Source organism: Chaetodon trifascialis, chromosome 19 (genome assembly GCF_039877785.1).
Source record: "Chaetodon trifascialis isolate fChaTrf1 chromosome 19, fChaTrf1.hap1, whole genome shotgun sequence".
In the NCBI taxonomy this organism is placed as follows: domain Eukaryota; kingdom Metazoa; phylum Chordata; class Actinopteri; order Chaetodontiformes; family Chaetodontidae; genus Chaetodon; species Chaetodon trifascialis.
In genome coordinates this window covers 10558868-10581976 of record NC_092074.1, presented here as the reverse complement: position 1 = coordinate 10581976, position 23109 = coordinate 10558868, and the positions used below count along the sequence as shown (strand labels likewise).

The following is a 23109-nucleotide window of genomic DNA, read 5'->3' as shown; positions in this document are numbered from 1 at the left end:
AGAAAACCACTTCTAGGCAGTTGCTTTCTCATGAATTCATTCCAATTTACCGGTAACCACGTGTATTTATACTATACAAAAATGTTGGAATTTCATATTACTCAAAGTTAAGGTCTTAAAGGAGATACAATAATTTGTTTTTGGTGAGTAAATATTCCAGTGTCTGCTCATTTTTCCATCAGTGAAACTGTGTGTTGGTTTAGTGTCATTCGTGCAGTAATAAAACAGAGACTAATGCAGGATTTAATAAATTTGTACAACTACCTTTATTATGGAAGGCACAATAAGCATGTTCATCATAGTTGTACAAATTACAAGAAATATCATTCATGATTTTTCTTCCCTGATTGAAAGACCGTCTACTGCTCTGAAACCAAACGTCTGCCCTTAAAATGTTAGCGGCATGTCAGGAGCAGTACAACCCTGATCCCATAGAAGTTGGGACAGTGTAAAACATAAATGAAACAGAGCATGATAAGCTGCTAATCCTTTCTACTGTGCAATAGTGCAAAGCGCTGGACGTAATTATCTTATCTTACCATGTACAATTTTCAATTAATGAGCAACTTTTAAAAACCAATTCCCATTAGCAATAGTATTTTTAATACCCTTGTAGAGAATGTGTGTACACACACACACACCACACACACACCACACACACACACACACACACACACACACACACACACACACACACACACACACACACACACACACACACACACACACACACACACACACACAATATAAAGTTGTTTTTTTATTTTGTATTTTTTATTCTCTTCTATGTCTCCTTTTGTATTCCTGCTACTATTGCTGCTGCCTGTAACACCCTAATTTCCCCTACGGGGGATTAATAAAGTTTTATCTGATCTTTTTTGACATATATTAAGTTGCGTAACTTCAACTCCAAAAACACCTGTTTGGATCATTCCACAGGTAAACAGGCTCATTGGTAACAGGTGATGGTATCATGATTGGGTATGAAAGGGGCTTTATCGAAAGGCTTAGTTGCACATAAGCGAGAATGGAGTGAGTCACCACTTTGTGAGCACATGATTGTATAAAGGATGTTATTACAAGGGCTCAGGGACACTGTCTGTATTCTGTTTTTATTTATGTTTCAAACAGTGTCCCAACTTTTTTGGAATCAGGGTTGTCTTAAAGTGAGCATTTGTATTTCGAGAAAGAACAATTCTATAAATGTTCAGCGGAAGGATGGAATAAAAAATGAGTGTATACATGTTCTGATTACAGACAGCTTGCTTTGAGGATTTCAACACTGGTCATAACAGCTGCTGCTGCTTTTGTAGTCTGCCACACTAACACTGACATGACATAAACATTTAGTCAGAACCTGATTACCCACTGTTTCCAGTTCTATTTACTGAATGACCCTTTCATAAATCCAGTGTTCATAAACGCCAAAACGTTTTATCTAGATTGTTCATCTGTGCCATGTTGCTAATCAGCTGGAAATGAGTTGCCATGCAGCTTATAATATCCATTCATGCAGCGTAGGCATGGATGGCTGTCATGCTTGTTGCTGTAAATTGTGCGTACTGCAGCTCATTCATAAATTCTAAATTCAAGGCCCTGAAAGCTCTTGAATGGAGTCAAATATGGCGTAACTTTGCCACTGGTACACTGTTCCTCATGTCAAAAACAGAGCAGCAAAGAAGAAAAACAATGTTGGCCAGGGACTCCATCTAGTGGCCATAGGGCTGCAGGTTCAGTCCATGGTAACAGTCACTGACTTTGGTAACAATCACTGACAAAAGACTCCTGAGCATATTAGGATACATTACCCTACGTAAGTGAATATTCTACTTGTAACAGACGGTTCAAGTGATGATGGAAACAATCAAAATATTGCAATGCCTTTTCAGGCCAAACGGCCATGCTATTATGCATGTAAAAACAATCATCAGCATTAAACACAGACAGACAAACCCCAACAGAACATTGACTATTCAAATCCTAAACGAGACGGGTCGACACCATCAGGCCTGGCTCGGAGGAAGCCGGTGAGGACCTCGTACGTAACGAACACCACCATGTTAACGGGGAATGCACGCAAACAGTTAATGCCTAAGCTCCTAAAGAACACTCCCGCTCCCTCCACCCTCACTGTCTCAGTGATGCAGTGATAGAATCCCTTGTACCGCCTTGTCTCCCGGGCCCCGTCCATCTGCAGACGGGCTTTGATCACATCCATGGGTGTTCCTAGTGTCCAGCCTGCCATTCCTGCTATCCCCCCCGCAAGCATCACGCTGCTCCAATCTGGAGAAGAAAGAAAAGACAGTGACGTTACAGAGATGGACTGACATTTAAAATGGTAAAATCCCAATGAAGGGCTTGTTGGCCTTGGTCGTGCAACTTGAATGATTCAATTAATGGGGATGGCGTCACACAGTCATCAGATGTGATGTTGTTGATTTAATCTAACAGTAAAAAAAACATCTTATGAGTTGCAACTGAAAACATGCACAAAGATCAATTTACACTGCTGACACATACAGGAAGAGTCACACACCAAACAGAGGGCTTTTCTTTAAAGAAAATGCGCTGCTGACTTCACTCACCTGGTCTTTTCTTGTCGCTGTCTGTCAGCCACTCGCAGATGGTTGTGTAAGTCAAGAAGTATATGGCGTATGACGGCCCATCTCTTAGCATGAGCGGGAGCATTCCTCTGTAGAGCCCCCTGATCCCCTCCTCTTTGATAATGCTCAGCAGACAGTGAACAGGGCCATGGTACCTGGGTTTGGGCATGTTCGTGCCTCCTCGCTTGGACTCTGTCTGACACTGCAAACGTACTTTCACTATGTCACCTGGAGACATCACTGATATCTGTTGGAGGCAGACAGGGACAGTCTAAATTGCAGGTGAAATGAAGCACATGATTGAAGCACATGACTCAACAGCTTTCAGAGGGTTTGTAAAATTGCATCCGTTACCTGAGCTATCCCCCCCGCCATACCAGACAGGAAGATTTCTAGCTTGGTGTTTGGACCGCCACCGGTGCCTCGGGCCTGGCTCAGACATTGGAGGCAGTTCCTGTATGTGCCAAACACCACTGAGGAAGTCATAGAGATTGTGGTCACGGGTAAGGACATGCCTTTGAAGAAGCCATGCACCTGATGACACAAGCGAGAGAAACCAGAGGATAAACATCTGTCACTTTATCCAGCAATTAAGTTGCCTTTAAATTCTGATGTGGCATTCAAAGTCCTAATCCAGTGATGATGTGCAGAAACCCTGAATAATTTTTATCCAAAAAAGTTTACACCTCAGGCATGACCAAATGTAACACATTTACCACATGTAGGCTCCATTTCCAACATTATTCTAGCTCCTGGTTAAGTGTGGAGGACCAGGCCACAGTTTGGACTGTAATAAGTGATCTAAAAAAACCTGCCATCACAATGCCCACACCAGCTACTCTTACCCCTTCTTTTGAAAATGTGGCCGCTGCACACTGCCATATTCCAGTAAACTGCTTCTGAGTTTGGATCCGGACCTACAAAGATACAGAAGGTGTATGAACAGGACGTCCATTTGTTATACTGTCACCTTGAATGTTTCAGTTACACATGCCTCTAACTGTACCTTCACAGTGTCCAGAGGGTAGCCCACTGCCACTCCGCAAGCCCCTGTGTTTTTGCAGAGAAAAGAGAGCATCAAGGACACAACAGACACACAACGATGTTCAAGGTGATGAGCTGTAACTGCAACTTTATTAATGTGCAGCAGACAGGAAGCTTATCTAACATACATCTTTACAGCGTGGCTGCTTTTATTACCACTTCATTCCTCTGGTTGAATTGACATGAAATTAAAACTGGACACGCAAAAATTCACAAACCAACATCAGGGCTAAACTTATCTTTCCATATGCTGTTGCTATGCTGTCATGCTGTTATCGCACCAAGCACATACAGTCGCTAGCGATGTAGCAAACACTGTTGCTAACTCATGCTAACATTAAATGACAGACTAGCCAGAGTAGCGTAGACTGTTACCTGCGATTGATCCAGATACAAAATCAGCGATATGCATCTTGTCATACGGTGACTGACCGACACACAGCTGTCAGATGCGAGTCCATTCTTCTTCTCGCATGTGCTCCATAAACCGTAACCTTCACTGTGTTGCTGTTACATCACGCGGCAGAGGCGTGTCTCACCGCGAGCCAAACAGCGTCGATTTAGAGCAGATGTCCCGACTTTACCCGAAGATAGCCGAAGGAATCACTATTTATAAATAAGTAAGAATCTTGAGGTATTTTGTAGTATGCCCTACAAATACAAAAAAGTCATTTTACAAACATTTTAAGGAAACTCCTTACACTTAATCCCACATGTCATATGATATCAGAAAATTTTTTCTGCACTACTGTTATCCATGCTATGCTTAGCCATACTCCATTACATCTTGTGCAATTTTTAAGTTGTATGTTTTTTTTTCTAAACTGTGCAATAACACTGTATTTATTATCCATATATAGGCAACAGTATTTTTTTTTATAAACTGTACATATTGTGCTTATACATAGACCCGTGAAATTCAGTGGTCTTTCTATGAAACAGTATTTCTCAAGTGGAATACAACACACGACATTGGTAGTTTTTATCATAAGAATATTGGCAAGAGTATTTTTATGGGCAGTAGTATTTTAATGCCATTCAGTATTTTTATTATCTGTACTTAATGTGCATATTCACAGTTGATTTTTTATTCTATAGACTGCATACTTTTTATCTTGACCCTGGCCACTGTTTTTGCTTTTATTAATACTTGCTAGCTGTAACGACTTAATGTCGTCCCCGGTCGGAGATCAATAAAGTTTTATCTTATCTTATGTTAATACTAATGACAATTGGTGTCAATGAATCTTTCAAACACAAAGCTTGTTAACAATGAAACTCCTTCCATCATCTGACACTAGGCTCCATGTGCAGCCCGCTTGATGTCAGACTGAGGGGGCGGCTTCAATGGCCTGGACCCGGGCAAAAGCAAAACATCACACGGCACTAATGACGCATTTCAGCACTGGGAGCCCTTGCCGGTATGAAACCAATGAATGACGAGAAGTACGTGTGAAATAGGAGGGTTGTAGGCGTTAACTCTTCGCTGGGATTGGATAGAAACTCTACCCGACGCCGGTAATTCCCGCCCCCTATTAGTTACTTCCTGCGACGCTAGCTTCCTTGCTACAGAAATAAACCTCCTTGATACAGGTTACGGGCAGGGTGTCCACATTGACTGTAAACGCCACACCGGTTTATGGAGGTCGCTTAGGGCAACAAGAGAGTTTTGTTAGATTAATAGAGTGCAAGCTAAATAACCGGTCAGAGAAATTTTCAACATTGACAGGTCTTGGAGGGATTCTCAGCTACCCTGTGCTAGCTAACAGACGCTAACTGAAAGCGTCAGTTAGACCATTAGCTACATTAAACAGCGAGGGGCAGTGACAGTTGTACAACGGAGTAAAGGTTTTAAACAAAAACAACGTTTCATAGAGTTGTCGAGAACATCTTCAGCTAGTGTTTGGTAATATTAAGTCCTTCAGCTAGGTGACGTGCAGGAGCGGTGATGGACTTCGTTGCTGGATGCATCGGAGGTAAGTCAGTGGCAGCTCCTTTCACCTTGCACATTGGTCAGATAAGTAAGGCGCAGTTACCAAAGAGCCACATCGGTCTCAGACATTGTAGCTTGACCTAGCTGGGCTGATATGCCCCATGTGTTCCTCTTTCAGCGGTCATCGTAAACCACAAACCTTCCTAGCACCACCCTTACTGATGCAACTCTATCACAAGATTGCAAGTGTATTTTCGTAATTCCGCCGCATGTCGGCACACTAAAGCCGGTACTGTGAATTCTCTGATTACCCCTGATTGCATTTCACGTAATACTAGACTTTGAGGTTGAATGAGTGGAAGTTGTGTGTGGCTTATTCTGCCTTTTAGGTGCGGGGTCACCTAGTAAATCACTAGATATGAAGTTCATTATTCTTAAGTGCTTACTCGCTTGTATTAGTTGTTATTTGCAACACAGTAACGTTAGTTTGTGGTGATTGCAAAAAACGTCATAACAGAAGGTTAGGTTCATTATCTTGACCTTCAGAGACAGAGTTTGACTTTAATTGAATCCACCAAGTCTCCGATATGTCCAAAGTGCAGCATGTTAAAGGTTTAGAGGGGAAAGAAATGTTAGTGTCTGTTTCAGAGAAGTGCTTCCTCACAAAGATCTGGAGAAATGCTGATGTTGGAACACATTCTGTGTTTCTCCTTTGTGACCCTGTTGAGAACTTAAAGCATGCAAACACTACACAAGTGCAACCTGAGCATTCAGGCTAGGATGGCTTGGCTTTTTTAAGTTTGCACACACACCAGAGCCAGATGAGGCAGAGACGAATCACTCCACACCCCTACACGGACCAATCCCATGCTTTCTTTACTTGACAGTGATTGACACCCACCTCCCACCCTTTCACAGTGTGGTAGAGTTCAGGGAGCCATGTACAGTGAAATGGGAAGCTGTTCGCTGCTTTTTATGCTTGGTCTAGTTTGTGCTTAGCTCAAAACAAAGTGTCATCATGATTGAAAGCAGTGAAGTTTATATTTAAGCCTGCATCTTCTGACATTAAAAGATGAGTGCCATCACACTGAAGAGAAATGTCACCCGGACTATGATACAACACTCTGCTCTGCTTGTTTTTCCTCATGCCAGGGCACTGAGGTCAATGACCGCTCATCATTGTGTCAAACACATGTCTGCTTGTGTTCTTTTCCTGGCTTACAGCTGGTACTCATTCCTGATTGGCTGTTTTTACAAATGGGTCAGGTGACAAAGCAGGCGCTTATACAGGATTAGCTCGCTGTAGTTTGTTTACAGTGATAGGCCAGTACATTCAAGTCAAGATTTCCAGTATTTCTTTCAAAACTGTATAATTATTTAATTGCCACCTGGAGTATTTTTTGCTACAGCGGACAACATAATCACCAAATGTCTGTTTTTCCAGACGTATCAGCAAATTAAATCCCTGACAAATGAAGGTGTTTCATTACATTGATGGAGAGGTCATAAAAATCCAATCCTGTCATCAAGCAGTGTTACTCACTGATTAGCAATATTGCCCAAAATGTTCTAACATATTGACATGTATGAAAGACATGGCTACCACAGTATAAATGGTATATCTATAAAAACCTAATGCAGCCATGTATTGGATTATATAGGTTCTCCCTTCCCCTTCTGTGTTATTTTTGAATGTTGTGGTCAGGCTGGGAACTATTATTAAGTTTCAGCATAGACCCAAGCTGGCATGAGAAGATGGGCACAAGCCAAGGTTACGTAACTGTCAGAGATGCGCTAAAGAAAGTTTTAGAGGGTGATGATGCCCAGTGAGTTGGCTCTGGCTGGATAAGGCAGTGTTACCCTGGAGTGTAAAATTACACAACAGTTGCAGCAGCAAGCAAGCACGTTGGCCCTCTAAGACTGGTCAAATAGGCCAAAGACTGGACAGATAGGCCCAGATTTCTGAAAATAATTAGGAAAGGTGGCATGTGTGCAATAACCTTCAGGGTACTGACTTTATCATAATTGTACAGAACAGAGACAAACACTGGGCTGGCAGTGAGTGTATTTGATTTGGTAAAAATCAGTTGAGTGTGTCACTCTGAGCTTTTGCGTTTGCAACTTTTAATCAAGACTGATCAAATGATGATAAATTATTATTGTCTGTTGTATTTTTCTCACAGTTCTTTCCCTTGTCTCCAGGTGCTGCTGGAGTCTTGGTTGGACACCCATTTGATACAGTTAAGGTGGGCAATGGTTGTTTTTTGTTTTTTTTTCTTTAAAAGAACAGCATAATTACAGAGTTTTATAGGCGTTTTTAGGTCATTCTCTTTTGAAAACATATATTTTATTATTTTAAAATACAGAAACTTTATATTAATTGTTAAACGGATATCTCAGTTTCCATAGTTGTCTATGTTTCCAGCATATTCATATAGTCCTTCATGCTAAATGTTTTTCACTGAGTTTCCTCATCATAACTATACAGTGTATCCAGTTAACTGACTTGAACATTGCACATTTTGTACTCCCTTTGCTCTGTTATGATGGGAAAATGATTGGTTGTCGAAGGTGTGACTGATCAAGAGTGTCCTCTTTTCCAGGTGAGACTGCAGGTCCAAAATGTTGATAAGCCTCTGTACCGTGGGACCTATCACTGTTTCCAGTCCATCATACGACAGGAGTCGGTACGTGCCTTTATTTTCCATGCCGATCAAATGCTAGTATATGTGGTCAGCAGTATTACTGATACATGATTATGGTGAAGTACAGTACTGTATGTGTGTCTGGTAAGCCTGGCTCTGACATACGTGAAGGTTTTCCAGCGGTTGCGTTGGCCAAAAGTGTGGGGTTTTTTTTGTAGTTTTTTTGGTTTGTTGCTACGTGTCATCTACCTTTCTAGGCCGTAAAACTGTGAGGCGGCCGCTCACGATGAAACCTATGTAGTAGTTGTGTTTGACAGAATCTATTTTTAGCGAGGTCCAGCGATCTTGGCTGCATCTGGACATCTGTGAGGTCCGAGTGACCTGATAGCAGAGTTATGTCACTCTCTGGTCTGATGACTGAATGGGGCAAGACTCTAATTTTATTGATTGGGGTCAGACTTGTTTTGCTTGGTTTTTTTCAAGCTCCGTAGAGTTTTGTTTTCGCCTGCTGACAAGATTCATATTGTTTTTTTTAACTTTTGGTGATTTGTTTTTTCCTTTATTATCATATTTTCTCCCAAGCGACATGGAAAACTACTTTCAGCCTGAGAAGTGTTTTTAAAAAATCTCATTTACGTCAAAGGGTTTGTTATTTAAAGCTTCTGAATGATTCCCTGCAGCACGTTTTTTTGTGCCGCAGCAAACCGAAGGAGCACCAGTTTCCAGGATCATTATTTAAGTAGCCTCAGGATGTTCACTCATACAGCAGGCACTTTAATTACAGCAAATGTTATAGGGAGTGCCAAGAGGACACAAATGGCTGTCCTGAAAAGATGAAATAGCTGAAGAGACTGGTCTCATACTGTATACAGCAACAGAAATAAAATGGAAGTCATGATGGGACAGGAGTTTCTCATGGTGATGGGAACATAAGTGAACTTTGTTGTGAGAGTTGGACATATGCAAGAGTTGTACATAAGTTCTACATGTCAGGGCTTTTTCAAATTCTATGATGTAATTATGTTGATATAGCACAAGTATTTGTATTTGAGGTAACAAGGCGGCAACGTTAAAAGAGACAATAAATTTAATCTGAGGTTGCTGAATAGGACCCTCAATGTTTTGTTTGAAAGGAAAATAAGCTCCTCTGTGCTGGTGATTTCATTTTATAGTGATGTGTTAACACACCTTGTCTGATGCGATGTCTCTGACCCTGTGCACAGGTATTGGGCTTGTATAAAGGCATTGGATCCCCCATGATGGGCCTTACATTCATCAATGCCATAGTGTTTGGTGTTCAGGGAAACACCATGCGGATGCTGGCACACGACACCCCCATGAACCAGTTCCTTGCTGGTGCGGCAGCAGGTGCCATCCAGTGTGTCATCTGCTGCCCTATGGAGCTGGCTAAAACCCGCATGCAAATGCAGGGTACCGGAGAGAAGAAGTCCTCCAAGAAGCTGTACAAGAATTCCCTGGACTGCTTGGCACGCATCTACAAACGCGAGGGGCTGCGGGGCGTAAACAGAGGCATGTTGACCACACTTATCCGTGAGACACCTGGTTTTGGAGTGTACTTCCTGGCCTACGATGTGCTGACGCGCAACCTCGGTTGTGAGCCAGACGACCGCTACATGATCCTCAAACTGCTGTTTGCCGGAGGCATGGCTGGTATCGCTTCCTGGCTTTCCACCTATCCTGTAGACGTGATCAAATCACGGCTGCAGGCAGATGGGGTGGGCGGGGTCAACCAGTACAGCAGCATTGCTGACTGCGTGCAGCAGAGCGTGAGGAGAGAGGGCTACATGGTGTTCACACGAGGCCTCACCTCCACGCTGCTACGAGCCTTCCCTGTGAACGCAGCTACCTTTGCCACCGTCACCCTCGTCCTCATGTACGCCCGGGGGGTGGAAGAAGGACCTAAAGACTGTGAGCCAGCTCAGCCAAGTCACCATGCGCAGATGCAAGCCCAGCCCTCCAGCCTGTGACAGCACAGAGAGTCTCACCCTCAACCTGGGCACTTTACAAGAGCATGGGAAGACAACATATACATACAAACCCTTTGTTACTGTCAGACCAGTCATTCCCAATTTTGAGTCAGACAATACCTGGTTTCACGTGAATACATATATTTATTTTTAGCAATAATTTAAATTTCAGGTTTGCCTCTGATGATGCAGACGTGTAAGGGGGTGAGGTTACCTCTAATAATAAGAGTGGATAATTAGAGCTATGACATTCATGAAAGTTTTAAGCAGCAGCTATTATCTGTCAGAGACCTGTTGTATGACGCTGATCTCATTACAAAACATGTGGTGGCTAAGTAGTGTGTACACTGTAGACACTGAAAGTTGTCTCTCTCTCTTGATTACGTACTGTATATCTTGAAATGTGCAGTGTTTAACTGTACCTGTATATATCATTTTGGTTCTTTTCTTTTTTTTTTTTTTAATATACGTTGGAAAGACTTTTCCTGCCTTATGATATTATATTTGTGTAAGGAAGATGAAGCACCTGTTTGTACCTGAACTGTATCCCCTGAAGAGCCAAGCAAGCTCGAGTGAAGGAATGTAGCATTTGGTAAGTGTGCAGGACTTATCACTTGTGTCTGCTTTCAAACCAAAAAAACCAACAACAACCCATATTGCAGCTATAATCTAATCTCGAAGGCAGTGTTAGTTAGAAATCCACTGGTCTGAAAGGCTCTACAGGGGCTGAATGCAAAGTGTCATCAAGGTTGTCCATGGCGTTGTGTTTTATGTCTCGTTTGTTGTGTTTTATCAAGTAACATGAAGTTTTATCATGACTTTTACTGCTGTATTAAAGGCCTGATCCAGAGGTGGAACGTGGAACTACATGCATGACACTGTACTGTAACTTTTTTTCATATTCTATTTTATTTTTTGTAAATTTTGGTTCTTGGTTATTCTTAAATATATATATATATATATATATATATATATATATATATATATATATATATATATATATATATATATATATATATATATATATATATATATATATATATATTTTTTTTTTTTTTTTTTTTTTTTTAAAGCTGTATGTGATATGGTTATTGCAGGGTCAAACATGCATGTTAGAGGCAAAGTTAGGAAAAGTTTCAAACTGAGGGGCCAACAAACACATCCCAGTATTTAGTAATGGCCCTCTTTCATTTAACTTCTTTTCAAATCCGAATGTTTAACCCATAATGATCCCCCAGGGCTCATTGTGGCTGATTTGTAGGACTCTGAGTTTATCTCTTTTGCAATTTGAATTGAATTGATGCCCAAAAGCAAGAGGACTGCTTTGTATCAGACAACCTGCAGTATGAAAAAATGCCAGCTACCGCTTCACCAACGAAAAACAATGTTTTTTTAACTAGTATTTGATGAGGATCCCCTCTGTAATGCTGCTTAAAGGGTGCAAGAAAATGTATTTCTTTGCTTTTTATCCCTTTGGAGGTTTGAAGCTATTGTGTCTCTTTACTTGACAAATGCATATTTGTGTGTACCATATACTGTACCTAATCTGGATTGGGCCTTTAATTAGATTTATTTATTTTTGAAGTTACTATACTATCCTGATGATGTACAGGTGTTGTTAATGAGTGGAATTAGTGTGCTTTCTGCATGTGTGTGGTCAGTGTCAGATGATTTAGTCTGTATTTTATTCCTGAATGTTGAATTTCTTGCTGCAAAGCAATCAAAGTTTCTCCAGCACAGATGCTAACGTGTCAGTTCCCGTCGAAGCAGTAAATCGCCCGCACAAATGATATTCTGTTGCCTGAATGCTTTCCCGAGCTCTCTCTGAGGTTGTAAAACGTAGCAACACTCCAAACTACTGTTGTCATTTGTGTAAGAAGACTATCTGTAAAAGGTTTTTGCGGAGCAGGAAGTCACAGATGCACTAAAGCCTTCCGTGTCTTGAATGTATCGCACCTGTGTTCACTCACAGGTGTTCTGACTGAGCTGAAAGCGACTTCTTGGAATCTTATTTGAATTAAATGTCACTCGTTTGGCGTGTTCAAAGCTGCTCAGAGATACTTGATGTGTTCTGGTTTGGTGGTGAGTGATGATGAGAAATGAAAGCGGGAAAAATGTAAAGGGACATTTGGTATGTCTACGTAAGCTGCTTGTGTTTAACTGATAATCCCACCTCTTCAACAGTGACTGTTATCTCTGACTATAAAGTAGATTACATCTTGCTCATTGCCATTGGATTGCTAATATTTAGTCCAGCTGACATGAAAGATGCAATATGTACAGGATGTAACTGTATTACTGTAAACCGGTAATGTATATATACACATATATAACATATATTTTTCAGTCTGAAGTTGTTGTGTGGCTCCATGAATGTCTGAGTTTGAGCAGTTTTTAAAGTCTCTATTTGACCAGTTTGAGTTTGCTGTTACACTGAAGAGATTTTAACTGATAAACTGAGACATGATATTTTTGTAACATAGTCATACATAACCTATTTGTCTAGATTTGTCACGAAGGATCTGTACAAATGGGTAAATAAAAATAATTTCAGCAGCTCTTTGTTTTGAATCCAGCCCTCTTCACACGTGCATGGATGAATACAGCGTTCCACATTTTTAATAAGAGCAGAATGTGATATTCTTGTGGGTTATGACATTAGCTGTTACTATAATTAACAAATGATGGCTTTCACAGGCCGCTCCCTCTGAAAAAATGATAGCAATCACATCAAGTAGACGGCCTAATGAGGTTTTATTGTTTACTGCTACACATGGGAGCAGTGCACCATTAAGCTGCTAAAAAGACTTGTTTGTTCATCACATATTTGTTCATTATAAAGCACAATAATGCACTTGGTCTCCAGTATGTTTAAGGTCAACAAGCCCTCACATTTTCAGGACACATGTTAAAAGCCCCTGTGTTTGCTATTGTCACAGGTGACACAGCAGCTTACATAGCATTAACTGGTTGTGTGAGGTGGCTGATTTATCAAGAAACCTGATTTTTTGAGGATTCAACACAAGCAGGTGCAGTACGTTCCGTCTGTTAACACCCAATGGGTGCCTAACAAAGCATTCATAAGTGCTGAAGAGGAAAGATATGTTAGTGAACCACACAGATGAAATCACTGTACCATAAACTATTTATTTGACAAATACAGTGGAGCAGAAAGAGTCGAAAGCAACCTTCAGTGTCGCTTCTCACATCAGGATTTTAATAACTGAACCAAAGCGACATCTGCTGATGGCCAGTGGTAAATGCAACAACAGGGTCAACCAGTTCATCCAAATAGAAAGAAACACTTGCTGTACTCTTCCAAGTCGATAGTTTTCATTATGTACTCAGTATTTACAGATTGAGACCACCTCAAACAAATCAATTCACCTCTGCTGTACTGGGGTCAGTGGTGGAGAACTAACGCTGAAAATCAATCTAAAATTGATCTCATATTTTCCTTAGAGTTTTACCTACAGATTTGTTCTTCGTTGTTAGAATTACTGACACAGCCGCTTATACAGAGAGGTGTTTGCGATGGAAATGCAACCCTCAACAAAATCACAATGACACTCACACACAAGACTGTACATCTTGTGTAAGAGATTTACAGATCCTAAACACAGATCCTCCTCCTCTTCCTCCTCCTCTTCTCCTTCTTTTCCTCCCTTTTCCTCTTCTTCTTCATCCTCCTTCCCTTCTTCTTCTTCACCTTAGTTATAGTTTCTGATAATGTCTAAAACTAAACCCTGACCTACATCAGCTGTATTGTTTGTATTCTGTTGTGTTCTTGCACTCAGACTAGCAGTTGCTCAGGTTTTCTTCAGGTTTTCCAGAGGTGGTTGAGGATGTTGACAAATGCAGGAAACGACATTTCTGTTGACCAACATTAAGGGTAAAAACAGTGTTCCTTGTCAGATGCGCACACAGGATGGCTGGAACCACTCACAGTGTGATGAGGCTGCTGTTGTTGTCTTTGATCAGAGCAGGTAAATGAAACACAGTCTTGTCCCGAGATCTTAGTTTTCTAATCTCAAACATATGTCTTCTTTCTTCAGGTGTAAAAGGAGAAGATGGTCTGATATTTGAACGGGGCTACGATATTACATTTCCATGTGAAGAAGACTCAGTGTGCTTTCATATATGGCACTTCACCTCAAGCCAAACAAGTGATCACATAGCCGTAGTCGGTAATGGAGAGATCCAGACAGCCAGATCAGAGGATGAGGACTCAAAATGCACCCTGACACTCACAGATCTCACAGCAGAGGATGTTGGACGCCATCGCTGCCAACAAAGGCCAGATGTCCTCTCTCCTCGCAGCGGTGAGTACTGTCAAGGTTTCTGTTCAGTTGCTGCGTGAGTTGATACAGAATTTACCTTACCTGAACAGAGAAGAGAAGAAGAAATATGTGCCATACGCACGTAAATAAAGAAAACATCATTTTTTCTTTCTTTCAGGCCCTTCTGCCACCCTAGAGTTAAACGTCATGCCTGGCAAAACGGTGTCGCTGCAGTGTATTCTCCTCTCCTATGTAGAGCTGGGACACTGCAATGCACAGCCACAGCAGGTCAGCCTGACGTGGGTGGATGAAGCCGGCGCCGGGATACAAGAGGACTCACAGCATCAGATAAAACGGGAATCTGCTTGTGATGTAACTCTGACTATCACTTTTCCGAGTCCTGACAACAAGAAGTTTAGATGCCAGGCGATTGTGGATGGACAAGTGCAGACTTCAGTGGAGTTGTGGGTCAGAGTTCCAGGTCTGTATGGCTGATTCTAACCAGTTGACTCCCAGATGATGAACGCAAAGACGTAATAATCACGAATGCTATTTTCTTTGTAGCTCTCAAAGGGAGAGGAAGAGGATTCATCGTAGAACTAGAACCTGAACCTGAAAATCGAGGTAGGCCTTCAGTGGTAGACCCCAGAGTCTTTTCATCTAACTCTCAGACTATTCCTTCTATGTCCGACATGCACTTGGAGAACTGTTTTCACCATACAAAACATTATTTTCCATACGACATGCTAATAATTTTCATTTTCAGGTGGCAACAATGATGCCGTTGTCGTGGCTGTGGGGGTGGTGGGATGTGTAGTTTTGTCAGCGTTGGTTGCGGCGTTTGCTGTGAAGAACAGAAGAAGAACAAGTACGTTTTTTTACACTTCCTGAGCATATAGAAAGTCTGTTGAAATCACTACTATGGAAAATTGTCACATACCTGTACACAGACTAGCCCATGCATTGGTACGGTCCCTTCCACACGCGTGTCCACATGCACGCAGGTCACCTTGCACAATTGTACTGTGTGGTCTTTGAGGCAATCACTTACGAGAGATGTGCCAATATACCGCAAGTTCTGTTTTCACTGTTCCCAACATGATATTTATTAGCATATTCTCATCGGTCTTAGACACATTTGGCCACATAACTTCACCCATCTGCATAGTAAAATATGAATGTGTGTATCTGTATCTTTATTATAGGAAACCAGCTGCAGGAGGAGTCTTGTTACACGACCCGCATCAACAACGTAAGTCAACTTTCATTAAAGAACATACAGAGTAAAATCGTTTCTGTTTTTTCCCCATGGAAAGTTAATGAGTGTTATGTGTGTGTGTGTGTGTGTGTGTGTGTGTGTGTGTGTGTGTGTGTGTGTGTGTGTGTGTGTGTGTGTGTGTGTGTGTGTGTGTGTGTGTGTGTATTTAGGTCACAAATGCAGACGATGTGATCTACGCTGAGGTTATTCTACCTGTTGGCTCTGACCTGGGGGTCCATGAGCATGAGCACACTGAATACGCCTGTGTCCGGTACTAGTCTGCTGTGCAAAGTATAAACCGCTGTGTATCTTTTCTGTGTTAGTGACTTCCAGCCATAATACTATCATGTATTTTAATACTGTGAGTTGCTCCGCACCAAATCCCTGTACTGAAACTGTGGTCGGCACTTAAAGTCAGTGGGAACAATTTACCCTTTGACATTTTGCATTTTAAATTTAGAAAAGCTTGAACAGTCTACCTCAGTACACTTACATTTTACTAAATCTATTTCTATCAGATGTAAAATCATACAGAGGTGTATTCACTGAAATCGGCATTCATTGTGATTTATGGTGTGTATAATTCTTTCTTTGCAGAACTGTGTTCACTGTGTCTATAATAAATCAAAAGATGACAAACTTGGCTGCTTGTCTGCAGTAATCCTATAAAACAAACCCTTACAGTTGTTGCAGAGAGAAGGATATTCCAATGAGGTAACTTTCCTCTAACCTTGTGTTATATTTAAAAATAATATGTGCTCCCTTGTGGAGTGACATCTCTATCACTGACTGTGTGGATCATTTGAGTTTTGAATATCAAGGTCAAGAACATTTCCCTTTTCAAGAAATTCAGGCAGTAACTCTGCAAAGAAATCTAATTTGAGATATTTGAAAAGGTTGAAAGCAGCAAATATAAGCAAATGATAGTATACTGACTCTTTTTACTTCTTGGTGTTGAGTCCAGGTCGAGAAATTTCCAGGATGTGGCTGCGGGCAACATGGCTGAATCACCAAAGAACACATTTGTTGTGTAAACCCTCAAGCAGCCACGGAGTATTTTTGACTGGTATTGTTTGGTGGTGTGGTATTTCAGCAGGTGATGGTGGATTGCCATTCAGTGCAGAAACCTCAGGTTGTGGCACTTCAGTTTGGACACAAACCTGATATTTTGCTAGTGCAAACTTGAGTTAAACTTTGTGTGAAGCTGACTTCAATCCTTTCAGTCTTTCCCCTGCTTGTAAACACACAGTCTCACCTGCACACACACACAGACACACACAGATACACTCAGCCACAGCAGGTGAGAGACCGCCGGAGCCGGTCCCAGTGTTGCCACATTTGCATTTTAAATGCTTGCAGCCAGCCCACTACTGTGTTCACAGTGCAGTGCAGCACAGCTAATCTACACACCTAAGGTGTGTGATTGGCTACAGCAAAGAGTCTGAGGGGGTTGAAGAGATGGTGAGGACACAAACATTGACAAGGGGGGGGGTGAATAAAGCCAAGAAGCCATACTTGGATAGGTTAGAGGCCCTCGTTACACATCACATGAAATGGAAGCAGATATGCTAATCCCATTCTGAATATGTTCTTTTTTTGATTTCATATTTCAAAAACAGGATGAAAGTAGATCATCTTTTTAGCAATATGTTGGAGGCATTGCAGTGAATAGAAGATGAAGCCAGAGAGGAAATGTAAGAGCGAAACAGCCAGGAGTAAGATTTAAAATGCTATAAAGGATATCAAAGTGCATAAAATGTCCGTGAACTCACACTCTAATCAGAAGATCTGGGGATAATGTGGCATATTCAGCATGTTTGTATAACAGTGACTCAACTGCATACTTCGCCAATGAGGCCCTTCTACAAGGTCAATGTCATGAAGTTTTACTGAATCACCTTTGGATTGATGATAAACTGTACGAAAGGCTCTGCTACAGGGAGTCTTTGGGTCTCCTTCATGGAGTTATGGCCTTTTTAAAAAGAGGCTTTTAAAATGAAAACGTGCACTGATGGTTTCAGTGTGACCTCTCTTACACTCCGCTCCTTTATTTTCACACACTTCTTTTGACCTTCCTCACAAAACATGATCAAAATCATTTTGAATTTAACTGTAAATTTAAGGTAGTAGTACTCTCGCTGCTTGTATTGAAAAAAAGAAATCAACTGAGTGTAACGTATGAGAGATTTTAGGTCAAAGGCAGCAAGTGAAGGGAAAAACCTTTTACCCACGCATATTACCATCCCTTTTAACAAGTGGGTGTCTACATTATCTCAGCTTGCAATGTCAGAAACACAAGCCAACGTGCTGAAATTGTGCCCATTCTTTTGTAAACCCCCACATATTCACACATTGTCCAAATAGCTGATAAGCTTTAGGTCAAAGTCTTGAACCCCAGTGAACTCAGGCACCAACTTGTCTGCCGAGTGGACAGATCAGTGGGGGCCAAATGCTGCTGTCCCCTGGTGTGTGTGTGTGTGTGTGTGTGTGTGTGTGTGTGTGTGTGTGTGTGTGTGTGTGTGTGTGTGTGTGTGTGTGTGTGTGTGTGTGTGAAAAGCCATTGGGGTCTACAGTAGGGGAGGTGGGGGTTGGGGACAGTGGCTGGGATTGTTGTGCGTGTGTGGAACAAAAGGCCTTGATTACTGAAATCCTGCAAAAGGCAGGAGAGGAGGTGTTAAAAGCGATACAGTGGAGAAGCAGGCAGACCTGGAGCTCAGGAGCCCTCCTCTCCTTCATACAGCTCATAGTGTCCACACCCTGTCTGCACATCTAATCCACAAACTGGCATTTGCACTGAATCTGGAGCACACACAGAAGCAGATATACAAAACCAATTCATGGTCACTGTGAAAGAAAGAGCAAGTTCATTGCTGCAAAAGTTCTGTTTCTGTATATATTTTTTACATTGAGGGATGATTTAATGAACATCAGTGAGCACTAAAACTAAAATATCTTTTTGTGCAACCACGCCAGAGTAAAGATTGAGTTTATTTATGAGGGGAAAGAGGCCTGGTGGTTTATTAACGCCAAGAGCACTTGACAAATAACCTTGAAAGTGAACTGTTGACATCTGGATTTGGCTTTGGCAAAAGAAAAACCCACAAATAGAAGAAAACCTAAAAGCACCGATACCTGTTAGTGCACAAAGCCGCCTGTGTTCTTATGGGCCATGACACGTTGGCTTTTGTTAACACTTCACATTGAAATTGACCCTGGCTCTAGTCTAGTGGAGGAGGAGGGAGGAGGGGGAGGAGGTGTTTCTTGACGCAGAGAAGAAGCGAATCGACGATTAACAATTTCCTGAAGGGAGGTGCTGGTTATCACTCCCAAAATCTGCTGTGCGCAGCGGAGGAGAAGACGCTCCGAAGCAGTACGCACACAATGGACTGAAACTCCCCGAGAGACTTCAACCCAGTCAGCTGTGAAACCCTCCGCGACAAATAGACGACTTTTGCATCCCTTCCTCCGGACGTGCAGGTAAGCAAACTGTTGTTCGCAGCGCTGTTTTACGTTACCGAGACAGATACGAGTCTTGTGTTGTGTTTATGCGAAAGAGCGAACGGAGAGAAACTTCACTTGAAGTGATTGAAACATCCAATTAAGTGTTTGAAATCACGAAAACGTGCGTATCAATCACAGGGAGCCTAAATGACATCGGTAGGGCGCAGCACAAAGTAGAGGCCTCTCTATTGGAGTTAATGACTTTGAAGCTGAATAAGTTGTATTTTCATTCAGCACTGGCCCATTTTGTCAGCTTTTGCAGCTGTTTTGTCACTAGGGAAAGAAAAATAACTACAAGACACCACCACTGAATTTTAATGACTCTTAACTAACTACAATTTGTAGAAGAACTAACCTTAAACACTGCTATGGTGTTGGATTTGTTACAAACAAACTGAAAGTTGCATTTAAGTACCTTCACAGATCAGTTAATTCTTCATTATGCAGGAAATGAATACAGTGCAATAAATGAATGAGAAGTGTTCTGAGTCAAAACTGCACCAGCAGCATTTAATTAAGCTGCCGCTGTTGTTTGCCAGTGGATAGACCACAGCCACATAATCTACATAATCTAGTCTACTGTTATTAAAGACACAAACATGTGTCCCATATAATATATGTCTATGGAGAGTTTGCTCTCACCAAACTTCTCAAAATCAAAATCTGTTCTCACTGATCACCAAGAGCTTCCCTCTACTCCTCCATTAAGTTTTGTTCACCCTCTCTTCCTCCTCAGTCTTCCCTCCAGCTCTCATCAGATCCTCAGGTATGATTCAAAGGAAGGAGGTTGTGCTGTCTGTTCTGGGGGAGCTCCAGGAGGCCACAGAGAGCTCTGGCCTGGACACTCTGACCAGAGTGGCCCTGGGAGTGGACCAGGTCCTCGCTCCTTTCCAGCTCCCCATGACCCCCTGTCAGGATTTCCCTGAGTGGGCAGGTGTGGATGACATGGCGCATGGCCTGTATCCAGCTGATGCGCCAGTGGACCTCCTGCCTCTAAACTGCAAGGGGGAGGGCAACCTACTGTTTGATGCAGTTAGCCTGCTATTAGTGGGCAACACTGAACTTAGCTTGGAGCTACAGGTGAGCAGTGATGGTCTCTATGTTCTTCATTTATACATTTTAAAATATCAATACAAACCTTCCATGGCTATTTATATGTGAACTTACTGATTAACTGCATCAATTCTGTCCCCCAAAGGTACGGACAGTGGTGGAAATGGTGCTATGGAAGAGATACTACCTGTCTGGGATGATTGATTCAAAAATGATGCTTCAGGCTGTTCGCTTCAGTCTCTGTGCCGAAGAGTCTGAGGACATGCTCAACTTGCCTGTAACAGTCTTGGAAGCCATCTTTGATGCAGATGTCAAAGCGTCCTGCTTCCCCGGCTCCTATGCCAACATGTGGCATGTGTATGCCCTGTCATCAGTCCTACAGTTTAACATCTACTCCATCTACCCCATGTTCAACCTCAAGATCCGACCCTATTTCAACCGTGTCATACGCCCAAGGACCCGGCCCAGTGACTCTGAGCCGCTGACCCTCCATGTCATGTGGTCTGGCGAGCTGCAGTCTGAGTCACTGTTCAGGCCAAATCATTTTGTGGCACTAGTCCAGACAAGCGACCTTAGGTTTGGAAGCCCCAATAGTGAGCAGACGGAGTCGCCGATCGAGAGCGAGGAGATGCTGAGCCAGGACTCGCAGCTTTCGTACCCGAGTCTGAAGGACAAGTACAACATCACCAAGAGGACTTTCTACCGCTGGAAGAGGCAGACGCAGGAGCACTGCAAAAAGTCAGCAGCCAGATATGAGGCAAAGTATTTCCTGCAGGCATGCTACTTGGAGGGCAAGCTCATCCCTCTGCACCAGTTTAAAGAGTTTTTCCCTGAAATCTCAAGGTCGTCATACTATAACTGGAAGCACGAGCTCCTGAAAACTGGAGGAATCTTCTCCACTGCATCGTCGACTGGAGAGATCAGTCCTGGAGAGAGTACTGAACAGGAGGCCTGGTCGTCACCTGAAGCTAAGCAGGACGAGCCAGACCACCATGACAGTGTGGCCAGCATGTTTGGCCTCAGCCTCGGCAAGCTGGATCTGGAGCGGGCCCATAATGTAGCTCATATGCAAGAAGCTAAGCGATGTCTGCAGAATTGCATTGCCATGAACACCTCGCTTCCCTTCAGGGTCTTCAAAAGAAATTTCCCAGGGATCTCCAGATCAACCTACTACAACTGGAGGAGAGAAGCCATGCGGTTCAACAGAGGTTACAAAGGCAGTGGTGGCAGCAGCGAGGACAGCTCAGATGCTGACAAGAGCCAAAGTCCAAAAAGCCTTTCACCTGTAATGCCCAACACCAACCATTCTGTCTTTCCCAGAATGAGGATCTGCAGGCGGAGACACAAAAGCTTCAGGCTGGCTTACATGAGTAAAAAGCAGCTCCGAGATGCTGCAAAACTGCATGTCCAGAAGTCCAAATGGTCCCTGACAAAGTTCAAGCTCAAGTTCCCATCCATGTCCCCTTGTTTCTACTGGCTGTGGCGCAGCAGTCAGAACCGCAAGAAGAAGAGGGTCGCACAGAGTGCAGATGTCCACCTTCATGAGAGTCTTGACAACACTGCTACAGAAAACAAGGTTCTGGAGACGAGGATGGAGAGTCAGCATAGGCTCCAATTTGTTGAGAGTCCTAAATATCTACAGAGTTCCTCCATGCTCCCCTTTGATGCACCAAATTCAAAGCTAACCCTTCACGGCAAGGCACCGATAGATGAGCAGATGTTTGCGATGGATGTTATTGCTCTGGCTAACTTCAAGGCCAAGGCCAAGCTGTTCCTGCAGAAACGCTTTGAGGAGAAATCCTTCCCCTCATTTAAAGAGTTCAGGTCTTACTTCCCCTTCACTCCACGCTCCACATACTACATGTGGAAGCGAGCTTTGCATCATGGGGTGTCACTGGTTCATGGGTAAATGTGCAACTATCCAATTATAAATAAGCTTTCAGGAGCAAATGAAAGCTCTGTTGAAGAACTTCTTGGCCCCCAAAACTTCACATTCATCTTTCTGCATTTGCCTTTTTTTTGTTAACATACTACCTACACCTTGTTGACTTCATGTTCTAAAAGTACACTACCTTAGCATATAAATGCATTATGTCCTTCCTCTGCCCCACCACCACAACTCATGCCTCCTTCCTGGACATTTGCACGTGTGTGAAAAGAAACTGAGTCGTTGGGCTGTTGAAACCCTGCATGTTGCCCTCCAGGCATCAGGCAGTTCAAAGCTGTTGTTAGTGGCGTTTGGCTGGAAGCCATTTTTCCTTCATTCCCTTTTAATCCTTGCTATGCGCTGTACTTGGGGTCCTTTTTATTTTTTCACTTTTCATTGTAGTGACATTGTTAATGTGTAAACTGTATGGTTTTTTTTGTTGATGCATGTATTATTGATCAGGGAGATTCCTGGTGGTTTGGTGTTTTTTTTTTTGATTCTTTGAAAGTAAAGAGCAGCCAGTATTTGTTTTCAGGGATGAGCTTACACCTTCTTGGTCAGACGTCCTCTGTAAACAGGGTTCCAGTCCTTTCTCATAGTTCCCCTTTGATTATTGAATGTAAACACCTCAGGGATTCACATTTTGCACCCAATTTTTATGCGGTTTTCTGAAGTTTATGTTATTTTAATGACCAACTTTTAAAATGCCTCCTCTGTGAACGTTATATAAATTATGACGCTTTTGTTATTTGCACTAAAATAGTTCCCATTACACTGCTGAATGTACTGTCTTAGCCATCATGCACCCTTGGGGGTCTGGATTTCCAGGAATTCTATTTTTGAAAAATGTTTTCCTACTTGAAAATTTAATATAAAT

General features: G+C 42.4%; 4 protein-coding genes and 1 long non-coding RNA gene across 5 annotated transcripts; 4 read left to right on the top strand and 1 right to left on the bottom strand.

Moving 5' to 3' along the window:
* Positions 1–242: 242 nt before the first annotated feature.
* slc25a47a (solute carrier family 25 member 47a) lies at positions 243–4184 on the bottom strand. Its single transcript, XM_070987638.1, has 6 exons — positions 4023–4184; positions 3610–3653; positions 3449–3520; positions 2958–3137; positions 2586–2850; positions 243–2283 (listed from the first exon to the last, which is right to left on the bottom strand). The coding sequence occupies exons 1-6, from the start codon at positions 4057–4059 to the stop codon at positions 1970–1972; spliced, it is 912 nt and encodes a 303-aa protein (XP_070843739.1). The 5' UTR covers positions 4060–4184; the 3' UTR covers positions 243–1969.
* Positions 4185–5233: 1049 nt separating this feature from the next.
* Positions 5234–10346, top strand: slc25a29 (solute carrier family 25 member 29). Its single transcript, XM_070987637.1, has 4 exons — positions 5234–5623; positions 7783–7826; positions 8184–8267; positions 9449–10346. The coding sequence occupies exons 1-4, from the start codon at positions 5596–5598 to the stop codon at positions 10211–10213; spliced, it is 921 nt and encodes a 306-aa protein (XP_070843738.1). The 5' UTR covers positions 5234–5595; the 3' UTR covers positions 10214–10346.
* Positions 10347–14141: 3795 nt separating this feature from the next.
* LOC139348116 (uncharacterized) lies at positions 14142–15146 on the top strand (the record flags this gene model as incomplete). The annotated part of the gene is made up of 4 exons (XM_070988066.1): positions 14142–14199; positions 14269–14535; positions 14672–14974; positions 15058–15146. Coding segments are annotated over exons 1-4 (717 nt in total), but the record flags the coding sequence as incomplete, so codon positions are not given.
* A 113-nt stretch (positions 15147–15259) lies between these two features.
* Positions 15260–16387, top strand: LOC139347831 (uncharacterized). Its single transcript, XR_011603351.1, has 3 exons — positions 15260–15361; positions 15699–15745; positions 15922–16387. It is a non-coding gene; the product is annotated as an uncharacterized lncRNA (long non-coding RNA).
* A 3621-nt stretch (positions 16388–20008) lies between these two features.
* vrtn (vertebrae development associated) lies at positions 20009–22214 on the top strand. Its single transcript, XM_070988180.1, has 2 exons — positions 20009–20332; positions 20451–22214. Exons 1-2 carry the CDS (start codon positions 20021–20023, stop codon positions 22212–22214), a joined length of 2076 nt encoding a protein of 691 aa, XP_070844281.1. The 5' UTR covers positions 20009–20020.
* The last annotated feature ends 895 nt before the right edge of the window (positions 22215–23109 follow it).